Source organism: Ceratotherium simum, chromosome 5 (genome assembly GCF_057802395.1).
Source record: "Ceratotherium simum simum isolate JZ-2026a chromosome 5, ASM5780239v1, whole genome shotgun sequence".
Lineage (NCBI taxonomy): Eukaryota > Metazoa > Chordata > Mammalia > Perissodactyla > Rhinocerotidae > Ceratotherium > Ceratotherium simum.
The window spans coordinates 21,507,043-21,528,185 of NC_141904.1; the positions used below are offsets into that span (position 1 = coordinate 21,507,043).

The 21,143-nt window shown below is 38.2% G+C and overlaps 1 protein-coding gene across 1 annotated transcript in view; it reads right to left on the minus strand.

The window, feature by feature from the left end:
- Window positions 1-1,376: 1,376 nt before the first annotated feature.
- COL6A5 (collagen type VI alpha 5 chain) overlaps window positions 1,377-21,143 on the minus strand; it is a 114,470-nt gene continuing 94,703 nt past the window's right edge. The window contains exons 38-41 of the mRNA XM_014789693.2: window positions 13,646-14,335; window positions 11,766-11,862; window positions 10,253-10,497; window positions 1,377-2,193 (exon numbers count right to left, since the gene is read on the minus strand). Of these exons, the coding sequence (XP_014645179.2) occupies window positions 2,174-2,193; window positions 10,253-10,497; window positions 11,766-11,862; window positions 13,646-14,335 (1,052 nt within the window). The 3' untranslated portion in view covers window positions 1,377-2,173. The remainder of the gene's footprint in view (window positions 2,194-10,252; window positions 10,498-11,765; window positions 11,863-13,645; window positions 14,336-21,143) is intronic.

Genomic DNA, 21,143 nt, shown 5'->3' on the forward strand with positions numbered 1-21,143 from the left:
TAATTTTATATATTGATCAAAATTATGTGGCATACCAGTGAAGGGGACAAGTCTTCCTGGTCCTTGGTGTTCAAGGAGAACCATTGTTCTAGAATGTTCTCTAACTCTAGCGACCTTGACTTAATGCAAACTGCTCAAGGCAAGGATAGTTTTTATATATGTATATGTTTTAACTTTCCATTATTCTTAACACGGTTCTGGATGTAGCATAAGGATTTATTTGAATTTTACATTTATTTTCATGACTTGGTTTACTCTTTTCATAATGAAATGTCAGGCATCCAAAAATTTATTTAAAAAAATATAAGAAACACCCATTTTTCCATCACCCAGCTTAAGAAATAAAACATTATAAGGACAATTGACCCCTGCCTTACCCTTCCCCACTAAAAGATAACCACTGTCTTGAATTTGGTATTTATCATCCCCATATGCTTTTACTACAGTTGTGGGTATTCACAAACAATATGTGGTATTGCTTCTCAGGTTTTAAAATGTTGTATAAATGATGTCATAACATATCCTTCTGCAACTCTTTTTGGTTCAATATTATCTTTTGGATTTGTCCATGTTTATAGATGCAGCTCTAGTTTACCAACTGAACTTCTGTATCATATTCCACTGTATGAATATACCACATTTAGGACATTTCAGTTGGTTTCATGTCTTCACTAAAACACACAATGTTGTGGTGCACGTGCTTATATTTGGTTCCTAGTGTACCTGTGTGAGAGCTTCTGTAGGCACATAAATCTAGCAGTGGGATCGCTGCGTTGTAGGAGATGTGCACCACCAACCTAACTAGATATTGCTAAGATGCTCAAATGTAAAGGTGGAAAAATTTAGAGTCCCATTAGCAGAGTGTGAGTTCCTCTGGCTCCACATTTTTGATAACCCATGTTACTTTCAGATTTTAGGGATCTGATGTATACTTCATGCATACATTTACACATACACACACCCACACACACACCAAGATTCTTATGGAAAAACAAAACTTTATTAGGTGAGTCGAATTTGCTTTAGAACTTCCCAGAGAGCAACAAATGACTACTTTAAAATTTTTGACAGCCTAGAATTAATTGATTGGATTATTTTAAAATTATTCAAACAGGATAATGTTAAGGAAAATTACGTGGAAAAAGTACAAAATTGCCTATAGTATTACCCCATTAACAGTCACTTTTTAAAATACAATATATACTCATAGACTTGGCAATTACTTGTTGCCTTAACCAAATGGGATGATTTTTAAAATGAATTCACTCTTGGCTTATTAGACATTTTATGTATATTTTCCAAATGTGTTTAACATGTACTGGTGTTCCAATGGGTCTGAGTGAAACTACAGTTAAGTAAAAACGAACAGAACAAGCTTCCAAGTCAGACTTGCTTTTATTTCAGAACTTGTCTCTTGCTACATTGTAATTCCCAAGAACTGCTCTGGTCATATAGAGTATTCATCCTTTTTCATAATGTTTTGGGTTTTTGCAGCAAAAATCAAGTACATGCAAAGTACGCTAAAACAAAACAAATGAACACAGCACAAAATAGCAGTTCATAAAATTAGCCTCATCTCCCTTTTCTCTTTCTCACAAATTCCATTCTTTCGTAAACGTCCTGGAAAAGAGCAAGCATTGACTATGGTGGTGGCAGCCTGACAGGTGGTTTTTACAGAGCAATCAGTGCTAGATGCAACATTAGGGTCATACCAGAACTGAAGACATGGGCATGAGGGTCTAGTTCTATGAATAGCTAGAAGACATTCCCAGAAAACTAATTCTAACTGCTTTTAACTCAAGAGTCCAATTTGATATAGATGGGATGAAAATTATGACAAAAATCTTTTGGCAGATACACCATCAGAATCGATGCCTGACCTGTACAGGGTTGTCAAAGAAAAGATTCAGTGAACTCTTCAAGGTCAGTTGTCCCAATTCTCAGGAGAAATGAAATCATTCCTAGTTCCTCAGGTCTGCTCACTGATGTCTTCACTCAGAAAAGTCTTTCCCTCAGATTTGAAGCAGAACAGATTTAGCATGTTATTAGCCAATTGTTCACATGAGAAATTCCTGCCACTTTCCACTTCACCTCTAACAGACGATTTTTGCTTTCTGGTTAGAACCACGTGGAATCACACATGCCAATGGAGATATCTTCTTTGCTGCTGTGATCATCTTGTGTCCTCACCATCTGCAAAACATGAAAATATGCATTGCTCTTAATGTCACTGGATTTGTTTAAAATGTTCCCTTTAGAGTCTACTCCTTTTTATGCCACATATGAAACAAACACACGTAGTTCTGCCGTTTTCAATAGTCAAAATAAAAGCGTGATGTGATAATAGATACAAATGAGCAGCATATAAGTAGAACTCTAGATACACTCCTTCCTGGGAAAGCTCTGCAGGATAACTCACACGCTTGAGTGCCCTGAGGAGCAAGCTGAGGCTGCCCTCTATGGCACTTTGCTCGAGATGACACCCTTGTTTGGCTTCCACTCCTTCCCTGTCTTGCTTCCTTCATTCCCTCTCCGGTTCTCCCGTGAGTGTCACCTCAATAAATCCCATGCACAGGAATCCTCACCTCAGGGTTGGCTCCGGAGAACCTGGCCCAAGACGAGATCTGAGAGATGATCTCGCCTACTTGTCTTCATACACATTTGCTTACATGCCCTCCTCAAAGGAAAAAAAATCATGTACTCTTGCCTGGCATATTTTAAAGTTAACATCGAATATTTTTTTATTATTAGTTTAAGTGATTGGCAAGGATGTAATGTGTGACATATTGTAAAAACTGACGTTTAAAAATAAAACTTCCACATTTCTCTTTTCATTTACTCAATGGAAGTTAAATATCATGGTGATTTGTTACCACCAGTATCCATTTAAAATATATGTCAACATGCTCATGGTTAGAAGTCAGATATTTCGCAGCATTCATGCCTCTCCTTAAACATGTATTTCTATTTCACTTCTGTCATAGAATTTCATTCTAACTAATATATTTATATGCTTTAAAATCTTTTATTGTTTGCCTAATCATAATTCTCTTCAGCAAAAAACTATATATTCAAAAGTATGCTTTTTATTTCCTATGACTATAAGCTTCTACTTGTTAAAATTTTTTCTAGCTGGATTATCATTAGAATTTATAAAAACACCATATATGTTTAAATTTTGGTAATTCTATCAAAACAAAAAGTAAACATTTTTATTGGAAATGTATTTCTTAATGAGATGGGTAGTTTTTCCCTATTATTTTTACTTATTACAATTTATTGTTAGAGTGAGGTAAAGTTTAATATCAATTCTATTAATATTTATTGTTATAGATTTAAGCACTGATAAATATTGTTTACATAGATGGGTTTTGAAAGAGTTTTATTATAGCAATGTCAGACAATTCTTTGAGTTCTTTCTGAGTTATGTGCCAAAAACCACTCAGCAATTCTTTTGTAAAACTTTTCGGGTTTTACAAAAGAATCTGTTACCTAGGCATTAGTTGACACTTTCTCACTTCTGGGAAATGTACTCAAAAACGCTTTACCAAACTTATCAAATGGCCATTAATTATACCAGCTACTCTTTCACTTGGAGGCACAGTGTTTAACTTGAGAAACTAAAATATGGTTGGAAAACTTTAATATTACTAAATTAACATATTTGACACATCTGTTATTACTATATTTTTTGATAAAATAATATTTCTATAATCTGTTTTATATATTTTTTCTTCAGAATTTTGAAGCTGCAACTTAGCTAATTCACTTTATGGGACATATTCCCATGTAGTCTAATTATGGCAGAACTGGTCCTTACTGTAAAACCAATCAACACCTCTGCCTTAGAAAGAATCTGATCTCATCTTCCAATTTAAATAAGTATGTTACTGAGGGTCTCTGTGATGACGTCTTACTTATGATTCCATTCCAAGACAGGTAAATGATTGAGGCTCTTGCTATGATGTTTTTGGGCTGATGAAACAATGCTTGCTGTCCATTGATATTTCTCCTGCATACTTTTTGCTTTGTTCTCATGGAATTCCCACCCAGGAGAGATGCATCCTTTGACAAGAGTTGGGAAATGGAATGGGCCAGTTTACTAAATGAAATTTATCATCACTCAGATCACCCTCACTCTAAAATATATCTGAATTCAGAACGCCCAAACATGAGTTCAAATACCCCATTTCTAGCAACACACTTCTTGCTTAACAGAAACATGTACAGAATGGGAAAGACCTGACTCCTTACCTGGCTTAAAGGGGGCCTATAGATCCAATATTTAAAATGACTCCTTGTTTGACAACACACCCCCACCCCCCACCTCATGCCTCCCTAGGAGGGCTTTACATCTGGGCAAAGCACTGTAATCAGACTTAGAATGGCTCAGAAATATGCCATCTCTGTGTGAAGTGGGTGGCATTCGTAAAAGGGGATGCAGGAAAGGAGACCCTCCGTGATTCCTCAGACAAAAACATTGTCAGGTAGAGAGCCCTTAAGACTAGTTTTTAGAAATCCATGTATTGGCAAGTCTTTGTGCATCCCCCAGTATGACACACGCTGGCTTTGCCCAAGCTCCTCATTATACAAATAAGAAAGTTGAGGACCAGGGCAATCAGGTGACTTTTCAAGATCGCAAAGCTAGTTAGCGACAGAACCAAAAGAAGCATCTGGATCTCCTCATTCCCAGTCTGGCACTCTTTCCACCATGGCCCTCAGCTCTAATATAATTTGTCATCATCACTCATCGTCGTCGTCACCATCATCATAATTTTAAATAGTAGCCAACATTTATTAAGCTTTTACTCCATGCAAAGTGTTATTTGAAGCAGGTTACCTTCATTTACTGCTCAAATAGCCTATGATGAAGGCTTTACTATTATTCTCATTTTACAGGTGGGGAAATGGAAGCTCAGAGAGGCAAAGTGATGTGCCCAAGAACACATGACCAGTGATTGCAGAAATAGAATTCAAATCCATGTCAGACCTCTGGATTCACTCTTTCAACTATTGTTTCCCAAAGTGGTTTCTATAAAACACCAGCCTGATAAGATGCCCCCTGACCCAAGATTCTGTGGTCAAATTGGTTTGACTATTGAATCTTTCAGAATCACAATGAACATTAGCTCATTAAAGGCACTGAGATGTCCTGCAAAAATGACACCTACTTATCAGTGTTTGACAGGAAAATAATTTTTTCCCAAATACCTATTAATATTTAGTGAAAAGACCCCCATTAAAGAAGATTAATTTAGGCTCAATATCTGTAACACTGGGTCGGTGGTTCTCAAACTCTAGCCCGCATCAGAATTATCTGGAGGGCCCCAACCCCAGAGTTTCTGATTCAGTAGGTTAGGGGGGCATTCAAGAATCTACATTTCTTATGAGTTTCTAGATGATGCTGATGTTGCTGGTCCAGGGACCACACTTTGAGAAATACTGCACTTGATGTTAGAAAAATAAAGGTTAAGAAACAAGCTCTGGGTTGGCATAATGGGAAAAAGAATACAGTTACACTTTTAAAAAACCCATATTAAAATCTTGCAAATGTACATTATAATGAGCAAACAGAAAATCTGTACGTTAAGTAGATGGATAAAGTGAAAATAGAAAACTGGGCAAGCGAAAAGAAAAGCCCACCCTCTTTGGGAAAATAAAAGATAAGCACAGTGATATAAAGGCTGATCATTCTTCACAATGGATTTTTATTTTTAATTGTCAAGTGTATTATCAGGCTCAGATAACTCATTTAGGGATAATACTAGGTGATTATGTGCCAGGTACAGTGTGTATTCTGAGCTTCATATGTATCATCTCCAACCCTTTGCCAACCCAGAGATAGATTTTATTATCTCCTTTTCATGGACTAAATTTAAGGTGAACTTGTGTTCTATAAACATAATTATAGAGTATGAATCATTGTGACACAACAGTATTGGACTTGGTGCTATCAATATTCTTTGATAAGACACTTCAGATGTCTGTAACTTCCACTTCCTTATCTGTAAAAAGATACAAAACAACTCAGTGATTTCTAAAGTCATTCCAATTTTCAACTTCTAAACTTCCATGATTCCAAGAAAAAAGTCAACTGACATTCTCTGAAGAGACTCAGACTGGCTTCACGGAGCATGGCTGGCCAAATGTCACCCAATCAAGCTGTTAGAACTCGCTGAGAGAAATGACTAAAGACATGATCTACTTCTAGATGTATGATATATAATTCAATAGAAAAATGGAGAAAACTTTTGGAGGAAAGAAAATATGAAGAACGATAATAATAATAATATTATAATATATAATATAATAATGATAATAAACAAGAAAGGTATTAGTAATTCTCACTTGATAACAATCCTTTTGATTCTACCAACCTTCTCATTTTCAGCACCAAACCACCTTGAGAGACCTAACAGGACTGATTCAATCAGGATTTATGGCAGTGTTTTCCAAACTTGTAGGCACACTGGAATCACCTGCAGAGCTTCAAAAAAATATGGATGCTTGTGTCTCACTCCCAGAAAATGTGATTTAATTGATGTGAGTGTGGGCTGGACTACAGAATTGTCAACAAATAACCAAGGGATTATAATAGATAGACAAGTTTGGGAAATGCCGATTTATAGAGGGTTCTTTCCTGTGATTACATTGTTAATTATATCCCCTGCTATGCACTGAATTGTATCCCCCCAAAATTCACACTTTGAAGCCCTAGCCCCCCATGTAACAGTAGTGGAGATAGGGCCTTTAGGAAGGAGATTGAGGTTAAATGAGGTCATATGGGTGGAGCCCTGATCTGATAAAAGTGGTGCCATTATAAGGAGAGGAAGAGACACCAGGACTCTCTCCACCATGTGAGGACACAGCAAGAAGGTAGCCGTCTACAAGCCAGGAAGAGAGCTCTCACCAGGAACCAAACTGGCTGGTACCCTGACCTTACACTTTCCAGCCTCCAGACCTGGGAGAAAGTAAATTACTGTTGTTTAAACCACCCGGTCTATGACATTTGTTATGGCGGCCTGAGGCTGACTAAGACACCCACCTTCTTACACTCACCCTCTCTGTCTCTGAAAACTTTTGGGAAAGCACACTGAATCAGGAGTTTCCAGACCAGGGTCAAGTCCCAGTAAGGCACTAAACCTCTTTGGGCTTCAGTTTCCCCATCTGCATCTGAGGGATATTAACTCTGTTATTAACACACAGAGTTTGGGATGGAACCCGGTGACATCGTGTGTATGAAATTACCTTACCAACAGTACAGCTCTGTACATGGCTGAGCTGCATCTGGTACCTGCTTTCTCTTACTTTCTTACTTACCCAGCCTCCCTTACAATCCCGGACATGATTTCTCATTTGTGTCCCTTCCTCAATTTCACTTGCCCAGTATATTCTCTCACCATATAGTCACCAGTCATTGGCCCTCACTCTAATTCCTTGGGGTCCCATCGTAGTTCTCCTGTAAAATATGGCTATTGGCAACAAATCCTCTTAGTTTTCCTTTATCTGAGAATGTCTTTATTTCGCCTTCATTCTGGTGGGCTATTTTCACTGGATATAAAATTCTGTGTTCACAGTTCTTTTCTTTCAGCACTTTAAAGAAAAAAATGTTGTTTCACTGTCTTCTGGCCTCCCTGGTTTCTGATGAGAAATCCAGTCATTTGAATAGTTGTTCCCTTCTTTTGTCAACATGTATTTCTCTGGCTGCTTTATCTTTTGTTTTCAACAGGTTATGATATGTCTGAGTGGAATTTTCTTTGAGCTTTTAAAATTTATAAAGTTATATCTCTTACCAATTTGAGAAGCTTTTGGCCATTATTTCCTCAAATATTTTTTTCTGAATGAATCTAACTTTCCCTTCTTTCTACTTTCCTTCTAGAATGCCAATGAAACAAATGTTAGACCTTTTGATAGTGTTACACAAGTCTCTGAGGTTCTGTTCATTTTTTAAAATCTCTTCTCTCTCTTCAGATTACATAATTAATCTATCTTTAAGTTCACTGATTCTTTCCTCTGTCATCTTCATTCTGCTATTGAGCCCATCCAGTGAATTTTTCTTATTTCAGATATTATATTTTTTTACTTCTAAAATTTCCTTTAGGTTTCTTGTTATCGATTTTTCTGCTAAGAATGTCTATCTTTCTGTTCATTTCAAGTTGTTTACCTTTATCTCATGGAGCATAGTTATTACAGCTGCTTTAATGTCTCCGTCTGATAATTGCAACATCTGAGTCAACTTGAGGTTGGCATCTGTGATTGTCTTTCCCTTTGAGAATAGTTCACATATGTTGGTTCTTTGTATGTTGCACAATTTTGGATTTTTACCCTGAACATTTTGAATATTATGTTGTATAGACTCTAAGTCCTATTTTAATTCTCTGTAGAATTTTAATTTGTTTTTTAAGGAGGCAATCAACCCAGTAGGTTCAGAATGTAAGTGCTGTCTCACCTTCTGTGGACAATAGTTCTAATGTGTTTAGTGTCCAAAGCCTTCACTATCCTCTTTTGGGTCTTTCCCATCCATGCACAGCTTAGGGGAGAGCCTGGGACTTACGCAGTTCCCATACTTAGAATTAGAGGATCGCGTTCTCCAGCTCTCTTCTCTCTGAGGTTACCCCGACATGTTGGCCAACAGAACCTCTCTTCCCAGTTCCTCTGGCCAGAAAGATAGGGTTTTTCTTTAATCTTAGCTGTCTAGCCTTCCACTCAGCTCCAAACTCTGCCCACCTTCAGAGCAAAACCATGAGAGAAAAGAGGGGCAAAATGGGGATTTCTTCCACCACTTGTGACAAACAGCAGCCCCTTTTCCTAGTTCTTCTGCCCAGAAATATGGGGTTTCTATTGAGTTTTAGCCTGCTCCATTCCTACAACAGCTCCAGGACTGGGACCTGTCCTCAGCACAAAAGAGAAAAAAAAATGAGAAACTCAAACCCTTCACAATATATCTGCTGTTGTTTACTTTTCAGAGTTCTCAGGTAGTTGCTTTTTGTGTTTTCTCCCGAGTTTTCAGTTGTAATCAGTGGGAGTGGTAGTTAGTATGGGCTTACTCCATCTTGAGCATAAAGCAGCTTAGTCCCTCTTGACCGGAACCAGATATTTCATCATATTTATATTTGATTTTACTTTTCTTACGTCTTATCTACTCTCCCCTTTCTGTCTATATTTTTCGTTTCCTCTATCCTCATCTCTCTTGTTTTCCATCCATTTGTTGATTTTGTTCTGTATCTATATACTAGTTATATCTACAATTATACCAATATATAATTCATATGTAATATATAATATATAGTATGTATATGTATACATATAAGTATACATACATACTACATACATACATAGTATTTTACATGCATACTGCATACATATATAGTATTTTATTGTATAACTATACCAAAATTTATTTATCATATCTGCTGTAGGGCATTTTTGTTTCCACTTTGGGGCTACTACAAATAGTGCTGTTACAAACATTCTAGTACGTGACTTTTGGTGAATATGTATTTTTCTATTGGGTATACACATTGGAATAACATAGCTGGGTCCTAGGATATGCATATTTTAGCTTTAGTAGGTACCCAAGAATATTTATTTTATAATAGTTTCCCACATAATTTTGGTACACAGCAAAGATTGTGAATAGCTGCCCTAGAGCCTACTAAAGCTTCCTATTCTCCACCTCCTATTTTCTCTTCAGCTGTAGGTCTGTAACCATTCCCTCATACAGCCTAAGAAGCTGCCCTCAGCCTCCACAGAGACCTCAAACCACAGCAGCCTTGTTCTCTCCAGGCTCTACTGAGGCCGGGGCTCAGCTAGGAGCCTACATCTCAGGCCAGGCAAGCCCTGGTTGCTAAGGAAGAAGGCAGACCGTGAGTGCTCAAATTCTGAAGGCTCACTGCACAGTTCCTCCCCATTCCATTTTGCACAAAGGCGCAGGGCTCCCCTTGCTTACTCAGGACCTTGGTCCTTGTTCCTGTCCCTCTCACATCTCCATTCCCTGACCACACACCAAGCATCTATACTGACTTCTAGTTCTGGTCTCGTCAGCACCCCTGACTCCCTTTTTTGCTTTTCTGGAGTTTTATCTCCCTTGCCCCCTTACTTTGGGGATGCCTTGTAGCCCTACATGATAAGCCCCTCTATCTTATCATCTCTTCCTGTCCCAGTGAGTTCTCCTTGCTCATCCTCCACTCAGGGAAAATCCAAACAAACACAGGTACTTCAGGATCTCCAGTTCTATTATACTCAAGGTTACCTTTTTCATCTCGTTGTTTATCATTTGCTGGGGCTGTAATTTCTTCTGAATGTGCCTCCTCCTTGTCTTTCATCATCAGATCCCCAGTTGACAAGAGCATGTATAACTTCCATATCAAATGAGTAGTGGTCTCAGAACCATTACTATGATTGCTCCCTACTACAAAGACATGCTGCTCCTGGGAACCAAGCTCATCAAACAGCTCACTGTTTGCTGTCTCTATTTCATACACCTCAGGAATAAGGCTGAGGTGACAGAGAAAAGAGATGAAAAATACGTTAGCCAAGTCCCTTGCAGGATTAAACGTAAATACAGCCAGAGAATATAACAGGAATCAATTGTATTTTTTTTTTTGCTGAGGAATATTTGCCCTGAGGTAACACCTGTTGCCAATCTTCCTCTATTTTGTATGTGGTTCACCATCACTGCATGGCCGCCGATGAGTGGTGTAGGTCCACGCCTGGGAACTGAACCCGGGCTGCCAAAGCAGAGCATGCCAAACTTAACTAGTAGGTCACTAAAAGGAATCAATTTTATGCATGAGATTAGAAAAGTCCAAATGCTGTTTGTGGATAAATTTGACTGAGGGGCAACTTTTTAAATTTTTTTTTATTATAGGACCCTCATTGCTTTTATTTATTTATTTATGAGGAAGATCAGCCCTGAGGTAACATCCATGCTAATCCTCCTCTTTTTGCTGAGGAAGACCGGCTCTGAGCTAACATCTAAGGGGCAACTTTTTAATATTCCAAAGGGAAATTGGACATTTGTGTCAGTGGTTTAGGACTCCAGACTAACATTATTTTCATCAGTGAATTTTTACTGAGTACTTAGGGTTGTACTTTGCAAAATCAAACTTAAAAGAATTCTTCCTGCCAGTCTTCATATGGATTCTGTTTTCTAAACAGCAAATGTTTTTGTTGCTTTTGTGACTCTTTTTCACGTTTCTCTTCTGCTCTAAAATTATTACATCTAACCTTTGATATTACAGTCATGTGCTGCATAACATTGTTTCAGAGAACAACAGACTGCATATATGATGGTGGTGCCATAAGACTAGCACCATATAGGCTAGGTGTGTAGTAGGCTCTACCATCCAGGTTTGTGTAAGTACACGTATGATGCTTGCACAATGATGAAATTGCCTAATGATGCATTTCTCAGAATGCATCCCTGTCGTTAAGCGATGCATGACTGTATAAGTTTTCTGTTTTGGCACTACACAATATTAGAGTAGTGTTATATAATTACTAATAAGGACCTCTTCTTTTTTTCATAAAAGCAACAGAAATGGAAACATGGTTCTTTCTAATAGGGGTCATATTCTGTCTGCTATTAACACCAGATCTGTGCTATCATCACAAACTAGGAGCATTTAAAACACACACATGCACACACACATCCCACAACCAAACTTGCATCCTGAAAACTAAAACACCGTTCATTTCAAATTATTTTCTTAAGGACTGTTTCGAGCTATAGTATTATTCAAACTGTGAATTTATCAACTCACAATACAGTGTTTTCTGTGCCAACGTTCTCTGGGTTGGGAGAAGTGATGTTAACACACTTGGGTCTCAGATCTGCAGGGGGATATTTGTTGATGGCACCTGGAGAGAGAGTGGGCTGGTTAATCTAAATTTTACCCTTCTGCATTCTGCCTATCACCCAAAGTTAGTTCATTTTTTCCTGCAGTTGGAGGTTTTTTCAAGAGCAAATTAATTTTATAAGGGATTCAGCAAAGTAGGCACCTTCTGACATTGCAATACCTCATTGGCAAAGTCTACGAGATACAGTAGTGATTGAGTCAAAAATTCTCATGTTCTGTACATCATAGGCTTGTGATACAGTTCAAGGACATCTCTTAATCCTTTCTATCATCTATTTCTCTCCCTTTAAAAGGAAGATCTTTCTAGAAGACACCATTAACTATTGAAATTGCCCTATTTATCTCGGAGTTGGAAGAAGGCATCATTTTTCACAAGTGACAAGCCTGCTACCTAATACAAATTCTGAGTTCCAAGACTCCTGAGGGTTACGTGAGCCCTGGGACTTTATGAGTGCCAGAAAGTCTGCATCCCTGTGATTCCCTGGTAAACCTGCAGGAGCTGCAGACAGCCATGTGGGCTCTGCCCCACTTCTAATCTCCAGCACAGGCCAGGACTTGCTTGATGCTACAAGCTCTTAGGTATGCTACTACACTGTGTCTAAAATTACCACACATGGACAGAGACTAGGGCAGCCACTTTCAAAGCCCCACTGTGAAAAGACACCCTTAACCCCCCTGCCTGGCTGTGCCTGAGCCTGCTGTCTGGGACTGAGGCCCTAGAAGAGATTTGTGCCCGTGGCTTATAAGAATTCAAGTCAGAACCAAAGGTAATTTACAATGACAAGATAAAATAGAAGTCCTTGGAGTAGGTGGAGGATGGTGGTAGTGGGATATATTATTTATTACAGCAGTATACCATGCTAAGGATTTAGGAATTGACGTATAGTTTAATGGACAAGGGCACAGTTCTGGGGTCAGAATGCATGGGGTTGAGTCTAAAATTTGCCAACTATTAACTGTGAACTTTTGAGCAATTTATTTAATGTCTCTGAACCTTAGTTTTCTCACTTGTAAAATGGGGATATTAATACTTTCCTTTGAGGGCTGTTTGTTGTTAGTGCCATTGAGTCAGTTCCGACTCCTAGCAACCCTCTGGACAGCAGAGCGGAACCCTGCCTGGTCTTTTTGCGCCATTCTCTCATCTTCTGGCACTATATCAGACAATGCACCACTGCTATTCACAGGGTTTTCATGGCCAATTTTTTTTAGAAGTGGGTGGCCAGATCCTTCTTCCTAGTCCTTCTTAGTCTGGAAGCTCCGCTGAAACCTGTCACCCATGAGTGACCCTGCTGGTATTTGAAATACTGGTGGCATAGCTTTCAGCATCACAGCAACATGCAGCCACCACCACAGTATAACAGTCGAGAGACAGACAGGTGGTGTGGTTCCCTGATCAGGAAACAACCCCAGCCTGTGGCAGTAAGAGCGCCAAATCTTAACCACTAGGCCACCAGGGCTGGCTTGAGGGCTGTACTGAGGATTAAATTATAGAATCCATTTAAAGAACTTGACAAGTAGTAAACACTGACAGATTAGGGTTAAAAGACACTTTTACCCATATGGAGGGTTTTATGGCAAAGACCTTGACAATGCAGTAGTAAAATTCAAGGTCAATAAGACTTTAGATTTTTCTCTGTGGTTTCTCACTGCCTCCTACTCACAGCTTAGACTCCACCACTCTCAACTGAAGTGAGGATCCTGTTACTGAATCAACTGATGAATTATACACAGAGACATTAAATCTATTGCAAAAGCAATAGAAGAGAAAAGGTTTAATAACTTACGTCTGATCGAATGGACAAATGGCTTGACAAACTTGATGATATAATTCAAATCTGGCTTGTGGGTTCGGCCAAGCTGAACTAAGTGATGATCCAGTGGGTGGCTGGCTAATTCTTCTAATTCCTTGTCATTGTGTAAAGGACCAAAGGAAAATACAAATATAGAGTAGCCCTGACACTTGGCTCTCAGAGACACATTTCTTAAGACTTCCTTGTCTAAGGGGTTGGTTTCACCAGCAGATATAATGAAGATAACTTTGTTTTTCCTCAGGTTGGGGGTTCCTACAAAGACATTGTCAATTGTCCATTGCAGGGCATGGCCAATAAAAACATCTCCATTGAGCTGTTGAAGAGAGTCTTGGAGATGACGTTTCATTTGGTGTATACTGTTATAAGTGACCAAATCAAATTCCAGGTAGACGGGGCATTCTTCAGTGTTGGGCATATAGCCTGGAGGAGAGTAGCTCAGGACTGCCACTCTATCTCCTAAGGTGGAGGTCAGTGGATCTGGGGCAATGTGAAAGTAATCAAGAACTGAGGTTATAAAAGCTTTCACTTCCTTAAACTCATCATTTCCTACTCTTTGGGAAGCATCTATGAGGAAAGCCACATCCATGTAATATTCTTGAAGAGAGGCATCTCCAGGTTCATAAGTAAGACCTGGTCCTTCTTTTCTGCCATGATTTCCATGTCCTGCAACAGAATAACTCAAGTCACTCTTTTTAGTAGAAGGATAAACTTGGAACTCCTAGCCAGGGATGGCAAGTTCACAGCATGGGGTATTGCCTTGCTTCATTCCCACAGCCATGGCAGACATCACTAATCAATTACAGTACTTGTTTCCAGATGCATTCTCCAAATATGTCTCCACACAGTTCATGGAGAGCCACTACCATTTGACAAATGTTGTTACATAAAAAGAAACTTATTTGCTACCCCATCTCAGATCTTTGTCAAAGGATTGGTTGATCCTCCAGCTATTTTCATATGAAGATGAAAAACATACAGCTATTTTTAGTGCACTCCACGTGATTGCAAAATTTAAAGTACGTGGTTGCATAAGAGTCAATTACATGTAATGAATCCAAGAGAAAAGTAAATATGTCAAAGTCACATTTATTGAAGTCACAAACACATAGACCTTTACACACGTGTTCAAAATATGCACCATATTTGTGATATCATGAAAGCAAGTATCAATGCTGACTTTAGAATCCAAATCTGTGTAAGACACAACATGCTCTAAGATCTTGGTACTCATAGAGCCAGTATGCAAGTAGTTTATCTGCTCATGACAAGATAAGGAGCTTAATTAGTCTTTGTGTGGTAAATATGATGTAATCCACACAGAAAATGAAATATAATGATGTACACCTGAAATTTATATAATGTTATAAACCAATGTTATCACAATAAAAAACAAAAGGGAAGGAGCTTGCACCATGATGTAAGTCAACTATATTACTAAGCACACTAATTAGTTGAGCTACCTTTATTTTTTTTGTAGCAAGAGTTTCTCAGTGAAGGCAACAGTGCTTTGATTTACCTTCTGATCCCAACTTATCTTGTTGCAGAACAGCACTTCACGTAGCACTGCTCTAAGCCTAAGGGGTCATGAAACCATGTTCACAATCATGGCAGTGATGGCTGGTTGGTGAAGCCACAACACAAAATGCCAGCTCAGAAAGACAGGAAACGTGTGGCCAGTGTTTTTTTTTTTTTTTCTATGAAAGAAGAAATGTGTTTGTGAACCTAATCAAGCAAGAAGTAGATTTCTAACTGGCAAAAATTTATTGATCCCCATTTGTGCTTGACCCATTATCAATACTTTACATTTATTACTTTAATTCTCACAACAATCCTCAAAATGAATTGATTGACCTATCTTAATCCATAAAAGCTTAATATTGAAATAGAATGCAAAAAAACACCACCATGGGTGATGTTATTAACAGGGAAAATGCTCTATTAGATGTTTAGATGCTCAAAGAACTCTGCATGCCTGGGGTAAACTTCACATTATCTTTTTTTTTTTTTAGTCTATTGTTGGATTTGTTCATTTTTTGACAAATAAAAATTGTATATATTTAAGATGTACAATGTGGTGTTTTGATATCAGTATACTTGTGTAATGAATACCGCAATCAAGCTAATATTGTTGGATTGGATTTGTTAAAATTTTGTTTAGAATTTTTAGAGGAATGTTGGTGTGTAGTTTCCTTTTCACGTAATGTCTTCGTCTGGTTTTGGTATCATGGTAATATGACCTCAAAGAATGAGTTGGGAAGTATTCCTTTCTCTTTAATTTTCTGTAAGAGTTTGTGTGGAGTTGGTATTATTTCTTCCTTAAATGTTTTGATGAATTCACCAGTGAAGTCATCTCGGCCTGGAGTTTTCTTTATGGGAAGGTTTGAACTACAAATTCAATTTCTTTAATAGGTTTAGGGCTATTTAGATTACTTCTTGAGTGAGCTTTGGTAATTTGTGCATTGCAAGAAATTTGCCTATTTCACCTAAGCTTTTGGTTTTATTTTCTCTTTTTTATTTATTGAGTTCCACTTTAATTTTATTACTTCCTTTCTTCTGCTCACCTTTGTTTACTTGTTCTTCTTTTTCTGATTTCTTAAGGTGAAAGTTGAGGTCATTAATTTGAAACCTTTCTTCTTTACCAGTATAGGTATTTAATGCTATAAATAACCTCCTAAGTACTGCTTTAATGGAATCGCACAAATTTTGTGATATTGTGATTTTATTTTCACTCATTTCAAAATATTTTCTAATTTCCCTTTTGATTTCTTCTTTGACCATGGATTATTTAGAAGTGCTTTATTTAGTTTCAAAGATCTTTCTGCTATTGATTTTTAATTTAATTCTGTTTTGCTCAGAGAATATACTTGTTATGACTTGAATCCCTTAAAGTTTTGAGAATTGTTTTATGGCCCCTTAATATAGCCCATCTTGGTAAACATTTCATGTGTACTGGAAAAGAATGTGTATTCTGTTGTGGTGTAGATTGTTCAATAAATATCCACTAGGTCAAGTTAGTTGATAGTGTTGTTCCAGCCTATTATACTCCTGATAATTTTTGGCTTACTTTTTCTGCTGATCATTGAGAGAGGGTATTGAAACTCACTGATGCTCTTTTCATTTTTTAAAAATCTTTTTTCTCCCTGAGTTTGATTTTGGAAAATTTCTATTGCTCTATCTTCAAGTTCACTAATTTTTTTCTTTTACCAAATCTAATTTGCCATTAATCCCCTTCAGTGTATTGTTCATCCTAGACATTTCAGTTTTCATATCTCCAAATTCTATTTGAATCCTTTTTTTATATCTTCCATGTCTCTACTTAGCTTTTTAACATATGGAATATAGTTACAATAATTGTTTTAATACCTTTGTCTGCTAATTCTAACATCTGTGTCAGCTCTGGTTTAGTTTTGAGTGATTGCCCTCTTGATTATGGGTCAAATCTTTCTCCTTCTTTTTAAGCCAGACGTTGTGAAATTTTCCTTACAGGATGTAGGATACTTTCGTATTTCTATAAATATTCATGTGCCTTGTTTTGAGAGGCAGTCAAGTCACATGGAAACGGTTTGATCCTTTTGGGTCTTGCTGTTATGATTTGTTAGGTGAGTCTGGAACAGTGCCTAATTTAAGGCTAATTATTCCCTGTATTGAGGCAAGACCTGAGTTTTCTCCCTAATACTCTATGAATTATGAGTTTCCTCAGTGTTTCTGGTAGGAAAACGCTCTACTCCTGGCCCAGTGCGAGCAGCTGGCACTATTCTCTAATCCTTTCAGATGGTTCTTCCCTCAGGCTCAGGTCATTTCCTCACAGGCACGTGCTGTCAGCACTCTGCTGAGTAATTAAGAGGGACCCTCTGAAGATCTCTGGGGTTCTCTCCTGTGCAGCTCTCTCATTTCTAGTATTCCACCCTGTGACCCCTCACTGCTTTGGTCTCCCTGGACTCGCAGTTCTGTCTCCTCATCTCAAGGAGTGCACTGGGCTCCACTTGAATTTCCCTTTCCTGCACTGTGGCCTGGAAACTCTCTCATGGCAGTAAGCTGAAGCAATCACAGGGTTCCCCTCACTTGTTTCCTATCTTTCAGGGATCACTGCCTTTCAATTCCTCATGTCCAGTGTCTTGAAAGCTGTTGTTTCATATATGAATACATATATATATATATATTTTCTTTCGGTTATTTCATTTGGGAGGTAAATCTAATTCCCGTTATTCCATCCTGGGCATTTCTAATAGATGACAACTGAACATCTTGTTTGAGATGTTCCTATGTTTACTTCCTTCTCACAAAGGACTAAGAACTGGTTATTTGTGTAGCAGATTCTTCCTTTATTAATACATTTATAATCATTGAAGTGGATCTTGCATTTCACAAGCATATTTGAAATTTATGGGCCTCCCATTTCTCACCAGGAACCTAGTGCCAAACTCTTAGAAGTTTTGATCAAGATGGAGGTCCCTGATTAAACTCTAGTCACATGCCACATAATGATGTTTCAAAGACGGACTGAATATATGGCGCTGGTTCCATAAGATTAGTACCATATAGCCTATGTGTGTAGTAGGCTATACCACGTAGGTTTGTGTAAGTACACTCTGTGATGTTTGCACAATGACAAAATTGCGTAACAACGCGTTTCTCAGAATGGATCCCCATCAAGTGATGCGTGACTGTACTAAATATGAAACTAGAAGTGCAGAAAAAAGCATATGTTTTATATTCTTCTTTGCAGTAAATGCTATATAATATGCTTTAGCCCTCTCTACCACTGGGATCTCTGTCTTCCATCTACAGCATTTTGGCTTCTTTAAAAAAGCCAATCAACAAACTTTGTTAACAAGTATTTCATAAACGTTCTGGTAGAAGAAAGGTTGACTTATCATGTTAGTGAAATATTTTTTTCATGCATTGCCCATATCAGAAATATTACTGCTTTTTCCAGTTTTCTAATTACAAAAGAACAAAATCTCAATCCTTTTCCAAAGTACCCCACAGAACTGTTTGCTAAAGAGGTACATTTCACTTACACAATCTCTAAAAATACATTCTCTACCTACTTATAGGATTAGCATGATAATCAAAGAAGCTAAATGTAGATGACTATGCCTTGAAACTCTAAAATGTAGTCAAACATAAGGTGTGATTATTCTACTTTGAGTCTAAACTCATCTTACTTAGAGAGACTGGGCCTTCAAAAATATTTTCCTTCAAGAAAACCTGGCAGACATATGGATAAAATATACCTATAGCTCATAGCAATGCTGCATGTTTTCTGGAAATGTCACCGAGCGTAATTCCCCTCTTCAACTCTGTGTAAGAATTTCCTCAGAATGGCAGAGGAGGAAGGGCTGGCTCGCTTTATTATGGATGAGGCTCGGAAGGAATGAGGGACCCAGCTAGATTTCCAGGGACGCACCCCCAGAGATTAGCCTAACTTTGGCCAAGATTTAAGCCACATGCTAAATGCGCTCCATTAACTTCAGGGAGAAGCGGGGGTGGAAAGGGAATTGAGGGAGAAGAGACAATCTAAAGGACCTGAGCCATTTGGACCGGGATTAAGTATGCTGTGAAGTAGCTATGCTGTCTTTCATGGCATTTGTGGGAAAAATCTCAAAATATGCATGAATTATCCTGTGGTCTGCCTTGGAATTTGTCCAGGCGCTAAAATGAGCCATGTGTTCTCCATAAGCAACCCACATGTACAATTGAGGCCAGTTTATGTGTAAACTTCTGTCCACATGAGCTATAGCAGATATTTTTCAAATTAATATTTTTTTAGAAGACTTCTCATGAAGTTGGCAATAATTTCTTTTTTGTTTTTCTACTTTCTAAGTATTCAATTGAGCACTCAGTTTGCTTCAGATCTTGTGCTCAGCTCTATGCATGTCTTCTCTCGTTTAATCTTCCATGCAACACTATGCGGGTAGAATTATCATCATTCTCATTTTACAGAGGAGCAAGTTCAGGCTTGGAGAGTGTACATGACTTGGCAAGAAATGACAATCTGTAAGTGGTAGAGGCAGGATTTGGACCCTGCTCTGTGCAACTCTTTCAGAAGAACTGGTCATCGGATATGAAAGTGGAGCAGAAACTTTAAGGGACACATTAACCAGCTCACCAAAGGCCCTGGGACCTGGTTTGTGATTTTTTCTTCTCTAGGCATTGTATATGAACAGAATCTTTGGGGTCTGTTTGAGTCTCGTCTCTGCCATTTGTTAGCTCTGACACCTCGAGTCTTCTTCACGCTTCATCTAGAAAATGGTAATAATAAACTACAAGCTTATAAGGTTTTGAGAGAATTAAATCAAGTTTGCCCAGTGCCTAGCATATCCTAAGTACTCCACAAGTACAATTTTTAGAGGGAAACAAACAAATAGAAAAGTCTCAGACATCTGAAAATCCTGCCCATGATACTCTATTTTGCAAACCAGAATTTCCATAAGAAAAAAAAACGCAAAGTCAACTGGTATTAGTGGAACACAACTCACACACACATACACAAGTACACGCAGAAAGCTCATTCTGTTGTCTTTATGCACGCTTAACTGCAGAGGAGTTGGCAATAATTTACACACCTCTCCATTGAAAACTGCCAACCCAGGCCTGTCCTCCCTTCTGTCTGGTGAGGTAACTGGTCAAGCTCTCAGCTGGGGCAGCAAGGGAGACAGGCACAAGTGTGTCTGTCATTGTGTGTGTCATTGATTTTATGCCAAAGGGAAATACAGACACATTTAAAATCTCTTGTTTTGTTGTATGAGGTCTTCTTTCTCCCATTTGTCTGAACAAGTGGGAGTGACGGTCTTAAAATAGATTGCATCCTTTTACCCAAACACTTAGAATCAATGTCTTTCTTGCCTAGACTTTTCTAGGTGGCACTTAGTCCACAAGACTCACTCTTGCCTTCTACTTCACACTCAGAAACAATAGTCTGCAGAAGGTACCAGCATACCGAGTAAAAGTGATGCATGCCTTAGGAGTCACTTATATCCAACCCACTGGATCCGGCACTTTGGTTTTTATGGCGTTATTCTGTGCCCTGGCCTCTGACTGAGTTTATAAGCAGTGTTATAAGGCCAATTTATTCTGGCCTTATGGCCTCTGGATGAGTTTATAAGCAGGGATTTTAAAAAACGAAATTAAGTTTTAAAAATAGAATTGCACCACCAAAATTATTTTAAAATAACTCTCTCAAATGATGACATGGTTTAACTTACTCTCAGACTTGGCAATTGGATATAGTTCCCCATTTGTGAATGCAGATAACGCCATCAGCAGGCAACATGGCATACACAGTTAGAAGTTAGCATTTTTGTGCAGATGGGCATGGGTTTGAATCCTGGCTCTGCCACTTACAAGCTATGTGACTTTGCCTGAGGTTCTTAACCTTTGCACCAGTGTCATCATCTGTAAAATGTAAAATGTAACAATAATGATGATGATAGATTTTTTTGGTAAAGATTAAATGAAATGGGATATA